The sequence below is a fragment of the Bacillus rossius genome, chromosome 5 (genome assembly GCF_032445375.1).
Source record: "Bacillus rossius redtenbacheri isolate Brsri chromosome 5, Brsri_v3, whole genome shotgun sequence".
Lineage (NCBI taxonomy): Eukaryota > Metazoa > Arthropoda > Insecta > Phasmatodea > Bacillidae > Bacillus > Bacillus rossius.
This window is the reverse complement of record NC_086333.1, coordinates 85,113,992-85,124,912: the sequence shown is the minus strand read 5'-3', so window position 1 is coordinate 85,124,912 and position 10,921 is coordinate 85,113,992. Positions and strand designations below refer to the sequence as shown.

The window sequence follows — 10,921 nt, the reverse complement described above, 5'->3', positions numbered from 1 at the left end:
TCCAATCTCATCATACAATTATGTTAACATTTAAACTGGAATTTTATCAGTAAGTACAACAGGAATACATAAATTGTGTTGGAAAAAGGATTATATATTGACAGTAAATAAGCTCACATTGATATATTTACATCTTGTGATCTAAACTCATACTGTGCTTTACATCCTAGTAATTTTGTCACTGTAGATTCACAAAGTGGACTTGTAGGTACATAATACAAGAGTAACTAAATAATTTAAATTGTTTATAATTAATATTTTTTTTCAGTATTTCCTTTCCTTTTATTGCGTAATCAAAATCATCCTTGAAATAAATCAAGTGAAATCTGAAAACCCTACAAAATTATCTTTTCAGTTTTTCCATTCATTTTGTTACATAGTCTATTGTATCCTCCCTACACAGCTCCCGGCTTGCTGTTACTTCTTCCCCCACTCACTTACATCCTGTCTTAACACTCCCGAAACCGATCACAAATCACAACACAACCAACCAAACGACCCACAAGCCGCCATATTGACACACCTCCAACTGCAGGCCTACCACCTTTTATACACCACACGTCCTATGATACACTTCCCCGCTTAAGATTGCCACACACAGTCTTATAGCCTTCTGGGTGCTCGAACTCCAGGTCAACTGTTTATGTACCAACTCCATATGTAGTCCCTCCCATGGCTCTCGCCCATGGTAATGATGGTGTTCAAACCCTCTGAGAGGACTGCTGCATGATCTGGCATGGGTGCTCCCATTAGTGATAGCCCTGTCAGCTGCTGCCCCTGTATGGTCACAGGTACCTTTGCTGGCTCCGTCAGAATGGTCCCATTGGTCAGCATGAGCTGGCACGGGACTGGTACTACCACGGCTAGTCCGAGCACGGCCATCGGTACTTGTAGATGGCACTGCCTGGCGTGTTGGATGTGCCACTTTGCTGCTCAGCAATAGGTCCACGTGACGTCTATACGTGTAACCGTTCTGATCTTGGGTTCTGTAGGTCACTGGCAGTTGTTTAGCTACAATGGTTCCTGGTATCCACTTACGAGTTCCTCTGTAGTCTTGAAGAAGCTCTTGCTGCCCCACTGAAAAATTCCTGCACATGTGGCAGTTTGTGACCTCTTTTAGGATATTTTCATATTTGAAATTGGGGTTGGGACATATCTGGTCCAGCACCGTTCGTAATGGTCTCCCCATTAGGAGATCTACTTGTGTCTTAAATGATTCTCCCAATAGCGTTGTGCGCAACGCTAACAACATTCGCATGACTCGTGCGTGTCTTATTCCTACTCCCATTTTCCGAAGTTCGTTCTTCACTGTATTTTACCATGCGCTTTGCTTGACAATTTGTGACTGGGTGGAATGGAGGTGTATGCCTTAGTGCCACTCCATTGTTCTTTAGAAATTCTTCCATCTGTAGGAATACAAAAGCTTTCCCATTGTCTGAAACCAGGTACCGAGGGATCCCTTGGCAACTGAAGATCTCTCGCAGCTCTTGGATAACTGCACCTGACAACATGCTAAGCATCTCCCTCACTGCTAGCCATTTGTAGTGCGCACCCATGACAATAAGAAAAAATCTTCTCCTGGAAAGGACCCAAGAAGTCCATATGTACCTAATCCATGGCTCCCTCTCTGTTGCCCATTTTACCTCTTTCACGTTGGGTGGGTTGACTTGCTGCTGGCTTGGAGAACTATCAACAGTTCCCTGTGGTGCAATTCTGGAATGATCACCCTGTTGCACCACAGGAGAAAGCCTTTGTGCAGGGATAACTCCTCTCTTCTATTCCAGTATGAACGCAACTCCTCGGAGCGTGCGTTTCTCCCCTGCATCCTTGGCTTATGACAAAGGATGGGGGTCCGTGGTGGTCAGCTGAGCCAGCGTCTCTGCATGGATTGGCGGCTCTGGCATCACCTCAAGCATGAACACACCACTGTTGGTACATGTATATTTTCAGTGGCCATGGGTAACCTGCTGAGGGTATCTTGGTTCCTGGCATATATCTGGAACTCTCATTGAAAGCCATAAGCTCCATTGCAAAAGGCATGTTGACAGTATGTCTGGGGTTTGCCGCTTGGGGTCCAGCAATCGTAACAGCTGCTTGTGGTCTCTCACAATTGTGAAATGTCGGGCAGTCACATATTGCCAGAATTTGGTAAGCCTAAACATCAAGGCCAGTGCCCCTTATCAAGCTGAGAATAGTTTCTCTCATGCTGTTGCAGTATGCGCGATCCAAAAGCCAAGGGCGCTTCTTTTCAATCATCTGTGATGTGCGCTAACACTGCTCCTACTCCATAGTCTGATGCGTCGCATGTAAGTGTGAGAGGCTTATTCAAGTCGTGATGAGTGAGCACTTGATCAGACTGCAGCAGGTTCTTCGCCTTGCATGACTCTGTATGCTTCTGTTTCCCAACCCACTCCGCTCCTGTGTCCAAGAGGTGATGTAAGGGCTCCAGTACCGCGGCTTTATTAGTCAGGAATCTTGCGTAAAAATTCGAAATACCTAAAAATGCCTAGAGTCTCTTCTTACTTGTTTTTACCGGTGCCTCCCTGATGGCTTCCACTTTTGCATCTATAGGGTGCACTCCTACCCTATCAATTTAGTACCCCAAGCATATAACAGACTCCGCCGCAAATACACACTTTGCCCACGTTTTGCAATTCTGCTTTATCTATCCTAGCGAAAACCTCTTGTACTCTGTCCCAGTGTTCCTGCATGTCTTAACTATTGACCAAAATATCATCCCACATGACCACCACACCTGGAATCCCTGCTAGCAAGGTTTCCATAAGCCGCTGAAAGTTATTTGGGTACCCGCTTGCCCCAAACGGTAGGCGCCTGACCCGAAACAACCCTTTCATTGTATTCACCATTAACATTGTTGCTGTCGCATTATCCAACACCACCTGCAGGTATGCATTTGTTAAATCTAGCTTTGTAAAAACTGTCCCCCCTGCCAAGATAGCGAAAGCTTTATTAATCATTGATAATGGATAGACATTGGCTTTGCATACTTTGTTCACTGTAATTTTATAATTCCTACACCATCCCATTAGCCTTCCAAGTGGGCACAATCGGTGTCACCCAGCTCCACACTGTTAAACACCCGTGCATCGTGCATGCCACACTGCATGCCTTCCACTGTGATCCTGCCCCTTCCCTTCAGCCACTAAGACTGACTGTGTTGATTAGCCTCGGGTCCCCCTGATTCCCCATCTTTTCTTTGACCATGTGTACATCTGCAAGTGGTGGTAGATCTGGCCACAGTCAATCTCCATGGGAAGTCTCTGACCATCTAGCCACACATCTAGGACAATCGGTGGTTCACTTTTACACCTGCTAGTTGTGTGAAACATGCTGTAAACTGCTGATTCATCCTCTTCTCCAAAGTCAGGTTGGTTTGTTAAGTTGTAGGTCCCTGCTGTGTCACGGGCATGCTTCCCAGACCTGCCCATCTCCTTGCGGTCTCGCGATCCGCCATTTACTCCTGCATTACCTTTTCTCCTTTTTGTAAAATATGCTCGTTTCGAAAATTGCACAGTCTGAGAGTTTCGTAGTGGTTTGAACTGTGTCCCCCATTGCACCTCCAACAAGTGTGCCTGTTGCAAGCTGCAATTTGTTGGTCCATCTGAACTTGACTTTGCTTACGGTCGTTTCTAACCTCCTTTTTTTCATACCTGATGCTCCTACCTTCAGCACTGCCCCTGCAGCTGGGCTGTGCTCGTAGGTCATGTACATTGCGGCCTGTGGCTTCCGCCACTGTTGCCAACTCCAATGCTTCCTTAAACGTTAAGTTGTCTTTTTGTCAGGAGTGTGTGTTGCACCTTTGTGTCACGAGCACCACACACCACCCGATCCCGCAACATGTAATCTAAATCCGCAATATTGCAGTGGATGCTAAGTCGTCGCAAGTCTGCCATGAATTCTGCCACAGATTCGTCTTTGTGCTGGTTCCTGTTATGGAAATTGAATTATTCCGGGAATTCACTCAGTTAGGGTTTGCAGTGTTGTGTGAATACCGCCCAAATGTCCAGAAAAGCCACCTCCGATGTTGATTTGGGGGCCAATAATGTGGTCACGAGGTTATACAGCTCTGCCCCATAAATGGTGAAAAATATCACCACTTTTTCATCATTGTCTTTAATTTTTTTGCCACAAAATAGTACTCCAAATGTTCCAAGTATGTGTGCCAAGTGTCATGCCCTGGAACGAATTCACCAAACGTGGGAAACATCGCCATCACGGTGTTTGTTTACGTGTGCGCACATGCACACCCAGGTCGGAAAATAACAGAAATACTCGTCACCACTATTGTATCCTGCCTACACAACTCCCAGCCTGCTGTTACTACATCCCCCGCTCACTAACATCCTGTCTGACCACTCTCGAAAATATCACAACGTACACAACCGAACAACCTACAAGTCACCATCCTGACACACTTCAACTGCAGGCCTACCACCCTCTCTACACCACACATCCTAATGACATCTCATAATCTATCTAAACTCGTAATGTGCTTCGCATCCTAGTAATTTCATCACTGTAGATCCATACACAAAGGGGGCTAGTAGGTATGTAATACAAGAATAACTAAACAATTAAAAAATGTTTATAACTAAATATTTTTAGATTTTTCTTTCCTTTTGTTGCATAGTCAAAATCATCCTGTAAGAAATCAAGTCAAACTTGTAAACCCTACAAAACCATCTGAATAGCTTAAGAAATTTTTTCTGCAAATCAATACCAAGGCTGCTTGTAAAACAATCAGTTCAAAAATACAAGACTACAGATAGACCCAATTCCCAAGATTCAACTAACTTTATATTCAGAACATAGCACAAGAAATTAAAATGGGTAGTATTCTTAGGTGAACTAATGTGAACCAAGCATTTAATTAGGATTCATATATGGTTCACAGGGAGTAAACTGGACCACAGCCTTAAGGTAGGTTCACAATATGGTAATTTTCTAGAGTAGTATCTAAATAAGGCTAGTTGGGTTAATCAGATAATGATACATTTATAATAGGTATTTAATATTGCTAAGTAACCTACCCACTTTTCACTTGTTATTCAACACTATAAATTTACCTAAAACATTGTGATGTGGCATATGGAATATTTGGAAAAAGGTTAATTTTAAATGCATACTCTGTCATTATAAGTGCGTATGTGCACAGCACACACTACTTCGGTTTAACAATTCACCTGATGTGGAGAGATAAGCACATGTTTTTGTCTACAGTTCTCTGAAAACAGTTTTATTAAAAGAATGCAGTGTGTTTGAAGGGAAATTACATACATAGTTTAATTAGCAGCTAAAATAAATAAGTTAATTAAGACAGTTACATTAGTGAATGTGTTTGAATTACTAGTAATTAATTTTAACATACAGTAATAGTTGGGGGTATTACAGGTATTGTAGGTCTCCAATTAACATATGTACTAGTATACAATTCATATTAATGTGATTACAAGTAGAAAATCCAGAAACAACTTTAAATATTTCATGAGCAATGTTTATATAGTGTTTGCACTTACATATTTACGTTCTTTCAAAACTGTAAATGTTTGCATAATCATTTAAATTTGAAATATTAGAATTTTGTGATTGATTAGCAGACTAGTAGCCTGTTGCCATAGTAAACAGAGGTAACACAAACTACTGCAAATTTTAATGAAGTTTTAGTTCCATAGTTAAAATGCCCTATTTCAGGTTTGATGCCTGACGAGAAATAATAAATCTTTTCACTCCCCATTGCAAGACTATCTTAACACTGAGGAGTCATAGTTATGAGATTTTAGACTAAAAGATCTGTTCAACCTGCTGAAGCAAGGTTTGTGTGTGTCTAACGGTATCTTGTACAGATGTGTGTTTAGGTTTTTGGCTGTCCCGTAAACACTTCAAGCATCTTGGGAGGACTCAAAAGGGCTTGTTGTTGTTTTATCTACTGTAAAATAATTTTCTGTGTTTTTTTTTTGTGGGGGGGGGGGGAGATATATTATATATATATATATATATATATATATATATAAAATTATTACAGTTATGTCATAATAATTTGTTTTGAAATAAAAAAAAAATTTTTTGTAGTTGTAGTGATTTTTATATCTAGATGTAAGGTTATTACTGATAGTTTTATTGGTTGAAACTACTAGTAGGTTTGAGTTACTTTGGTGAAATACTTGTTTTATAGTCCAATTGTAACTAGCATTTGGCTATAACTGTAACCCTTTGGTTATGTATAGTAAAAATTCATTCTTTTTTCTATATTCTGTTTGAAGTAAGTTAGGTTAAGTCAAATTCATAAAAAAGTTAAAATCATGCAATATTTTTAAAATCTTTGATAGCATATTGTAGACTTGAAACATAATGTAGCATTAAAATATTTGTGGGGAGGGATTGGAGGAATATGGGCTGTGAGGATGACTAGGATAAGTCGTGCCGACATCTGGCTCATTAGAGGTGGCATGGAGTAGATGGTTGTGAGTGTTGGTTGAGCGCCGTGTGCCGGCGACTGTGAGTGTGAGCAGTGCTGGTGCGTGTGCACAGCCGGATGCAGGCGCCGTGCTGGAGGCGCGGAGGCGCGAGGACGCGCGCACGGCCGCAGAGCGCAGTCGCACGGCCCTGGAGAGGCTGCAGCGTCAGCAGCGGGCGGAGAGGAAGCGTGCGCAGCTGGGGAGTCTGCGACAACAGTACCTGCGTGCCGTGGAGGAGTTCCGTGCATCTCTGGTGCAGAGCGCAGATGTCCGTAGGTACGTCCTGCAGGGGTATGATATTTCACACAAAGGAATAAATACAGTTAATTCACAGGTAATCACATCAGTCTTAGAAAAAGTTGGTATGTAATACATTTTCTGATCAAATCATCTTGAATTTTATAAATTTTAGCCACATCTTGCGGTATAGTGTTGTTACAGTATCACTAAATAAACCATGACACTAGTGTGGTCCATGACTATTATACTGCACACCATCAAAATTGTGAAACCATGAAATTGACTTAGTGCAACCAAATTTATTAGTTGAAGTATATGCACTGGCCACATAATTACATTTACAGTTCTATGTGACGTACAGTATGTGGGGACGTCGCTATGTGTGGCCCCAACATGGGCAGAATTAACCACTTCTGTTTGAAACTGTATTTAGAGGAGATTTTTGTATGTCCATTCGAGGTGTTTCTGCCCAATCTGTGCACACTCGTAGCTGGCCAGTCGCCATCTAACCATGCACCGTAGGTGTGTGACGGGCATTTAACCCAAGGAACATGTAATCAGAATGACATGGTGGTCATCCAGAAAACATTTGGCAATGAAGGCCATGTGTGGTTGTGCATTGACCTTTTTATACAGGATCCCAGGCAGAGCCTGAAGATAGTGGATGAGAACATGCGGTGAAATCTCTTCGCTATTATGGTTACTTTCAGCTTACCAATGATGTGGGACTAAAATCATAGCTTCAGGTGCTGGTATAATTGTAACGGGGCGTACACCCATTTGCATCTCATCCCGTTAACTGCCTCTGAGTTGCTGAACATGATGTGGGAGTAAGTATTAACTAATAAAACAGACTCTTGATCGGTGAGCCTTGTATTTGCTCGGCAGGCTTGGAGTATTCTGTCATTCCAACCGTTACACCCAGACCAGACTGCCTGTTACTCGGAGCATTAGGAGTCACGTCACAAAGTGCGTCAATTTGCAATGGTGTCCGAACCCAGCCAAAGACCAGCCAGATGCCACATAAGAGGGCATTGAGGCACTAGTTAGTGCGGTGAAGAAACATAGTGGACAACACCAGAGAGGGGTGTTGAGAGACTCGCCTGTGGGCATTGGGTTTGAGTCCTCCCACGAGTGGTTACTCACCGGGTGAGTGGAGCTCATCAATGAGTAACACACACAGTCGATGCAGGTGCCGTCGTCCAATGTCCACGACCTGTCGCTCACTGCACGAATGCCTGTCTGCAAAGCGAGTGCTGGGAAGCGCCGTGACCAGCAAGGAGCAACACAAACACCTGAGGAATCAACTTTGGGTCAAACTGTAACTAGTGACTACTCGCTGTACAATTGGTTGCGACACTGGAGCAGAGACACCGGGAGCACTACCCGGACAGTGAAGTGCCCAGCGAGATTGCTGGTTAGAATCCAGATCTTATCTACCATCCACTCGTGGAGCCAATGGCGTCAAGAGATAGCAGTCCACTGTAGGGGTCCTCAACGAGCCGTACCAGGGCTTGCTGGGTTGCGTTGCGCAGAGGTGGTAGACGGTGGACGAGTCGGCTAGGAGCAGTGCTCCGACGACAGGCTCGCTTGAATATGCGATACAACCGAAGGTGAGTACCTATTCACCCTGAGATTGGCTGCACCTTCTGGCGGTGAAGAACTTGGATTCACAAATTAATATCTACTTCATCTTGAGTGATAAACTGCATCATGATCTTGAATCATAACTAATGTAACAACTTTTGTTAAGTACCGAAGTTAGAAGTCTATTAATATTTATTTTTTTTAAATAGTTTTGAGGAACTCTGTAAATTATATTTGTTTGCATGGCAGATCAATAACGCCCAAGTTTACCTTTGATGTGTTTAACTTTTATTTGAATAACTTTGCATGGGGAAGCAAAAGTGAACCAACTGCCATTGCAAAAAAAACTTAAATGTTATTATTAATAATTAATGCAATGTGACCATTGTGAAATCATCACATTCGAATTTGGCAGTTTGTCATGGATCGCTAGTTTTCTTTGTGTGCGCTCGTGTGTTTTGGCAGTTGTGCTGGCTCTCTAGTAGCGCGTATGCATTCTATTTGTGTGTTGGTTGTCTTGACTGCTGTTAGGAGCGCCAGTTGGACAGGCGTGGCAATAGTCCGCATTGGTGTGTGGGGGTTGGTAGCCCTAGAGTTGCATAAAGTTGATTGTGTTTGTCACTCGCTCCACGAGAATGCGCTAGTAAGCTGAGTTATGTAGTCATTTCGTTTCCAGAAGGTGAGAGAAGCAAGGAAGACTTCATTGAGGTCGGTCATGCGGTGAATTTTTAAATGTATATGGCAATTGTAGTTGGTGTAACTCTGTGTGAAGCTTTTAGGATGAAGCTTTTGTACTTAACACAGTGATAAACATTGAAAATACAAAGAGCAAAGACATACATAGAAACTAAATTTAGAAATGTATAGACTAAGAAAAGGAGAAAAGTGAGTACCACCTACCACAGTAGGTGGAGTAATCCAGGAAATAAGTCTTGGAGCTGGAAGGTGTCACCGTGAACGCAGTAAACAGAAGTATGGTCAACCAGAAAAACTAACACCAACTGTATAATGAAGTCATAAAATAGGAAAATGAAAAAAAAAAACTTCATTGCGGGACTACATGATGCAGAGTAGTCGACTTTCCCGTCTCAAAGTTGCGGTAGCGAACTTAAGCATGGGAGTCTGTCCGAAGACTGCACGAACTCTCTTCGGAGACTGCATGTCGACTGCTCCTTAGGGGCAGTACTCATTCATAGTTTAAGGCACACTTAGTGGAGACGGGCACCACAAGGGCAGGAGGTAGAGGCTCTATAAGTAGGCCTGAAAGGGGGTTATAGAGTGTTTGATGCCCCGAGAAGTGGTGCTCCTGAAGGAATTTAAGAACTACAGAGCTCTTAGTTTATTTATTAAAGGGTCCCAACAGGTAGCGTGCGGAGGTGATGCCAGGAGTAGCTGTCATTGTGTGCATGTCCGAGGGGGGTAAGAGACTTCATGACAAGATGGCAGGCAAGGGGGGGAGTCAAGTCTATGATTGCTCCTGAATTGCAGAAGAGGGACAGGAGAGAAAGAAAGTGAATGTTTGCATTCACAGAAAGCACGTGCATCGCCATCTGGAAACCAGTGCTGTGATCGGTCATGCATGCTCGAAGGAGTTGGAATGGGAGACGAGAACGTGGTGAAAGCTGCACATCGCAACTGTGATACCTAATCGTGTCCGTGATGATGGGAGCAAGTGCACCAGACACATGACGTGCTGGAGGTGCTGGTAGAGTGCAGGATTATAACATCTGTGTGTGCATACAAGCAGGTGAAACCGAAAAGGAATGTGGGGAGAAAAATGCAGCTGACCAGCACTATTAGTGGCCGAGCCTCCGATTGGAAATGAAAATTAAATGCCACACCAAAAATAAAAAATTGCAAAAAAAAAAGAAATACTAGTTGCGGGCAAAACATTAAAAAAAAAGGAACAGACTTAATGATTTCTATTTATGCTCAGTGTATTAATTATGTTAGACAGGTATCTTCTGTGTAATCATAAAACTTTTCCTATTTTCGTTAGAAAAAGTCAGGAATTTTGATGGTTAATTTTGAGTGGGTACTCTTTATTGTTAATGTCAGTCAGGATAGTTAATGAGATGGCATATATCTTCAGCAGCACTGTCTGTATGCTCACCATCCTCACCTCCAGTGTGTGTCGCCAGGAAGGACAAGCAGCCCTTGGCCGAGGTGTCTCTGAACATCCAGCCGACGGCCGAGGCGTCCCGCGTGATGGCCCTGGGTCCAGGCCCCGCTCCCTGCAGCTGCGCTACGGCGCGGCTGTGCGACTGCCTGGACGAGCCGAGCTGCTCATCGCTGTTCGCGCTGGACTCCAGGGTCTCGCTAGTGCCACCGGAAGTGACGGGTTCCCACCTGACAGCCCCTCCGCCACCAACCAACTCCATCGGCGGCGTCCTCGAACCACCCAGTTCCCGGCCAGCAGATCCCGTCACTGCACGGAACCAGGTGAGTTGCTGTTCGTGCGTCCATGTATGTTCCTGATGCGTTGTTTGGTCTTGCCGGATTTGTTTTATTAACATTCTGAAATACAAATTACATGAAAAAATTTTTTAAGTATTACTTTTAACTGCTAGCTGTTTCAAATTATCAGAACAGTTTGATTAAACGAATACATATAAAGA

The 10,921-nt window shown here is 43.4% G+C and overlaps 1 protein-coding gene across 2 annotated transcripts in view; it reads left to right on the top strand.

The window, feature by feature from the left end:
- LOC134532190 (uncharacterized) overlaps nucleotides 1-10,921 on the top strand; it is a 104,234-nt gene that overhangs the window by 38,257 nt on the left and 55,056 nt on the right. For both annotated transcript variants that reach the window (XM_063368597.1, XM_063368598.1), the window contains exons 3-4: nucleotides 6,550-6,752; nucleotides 10,445-10,745. In XM_063368597.1, coding sequence (XP_063224667.1) covers nucleotides 6,550-6,752; nucleotides 10,445-10,745 — 504 coding nt within the window. The remainder of the gene's footprint in view (nucleotides 1-6,549; nucleotides 6,753-10,444; nucleotides 10,746-10,921) is intronic.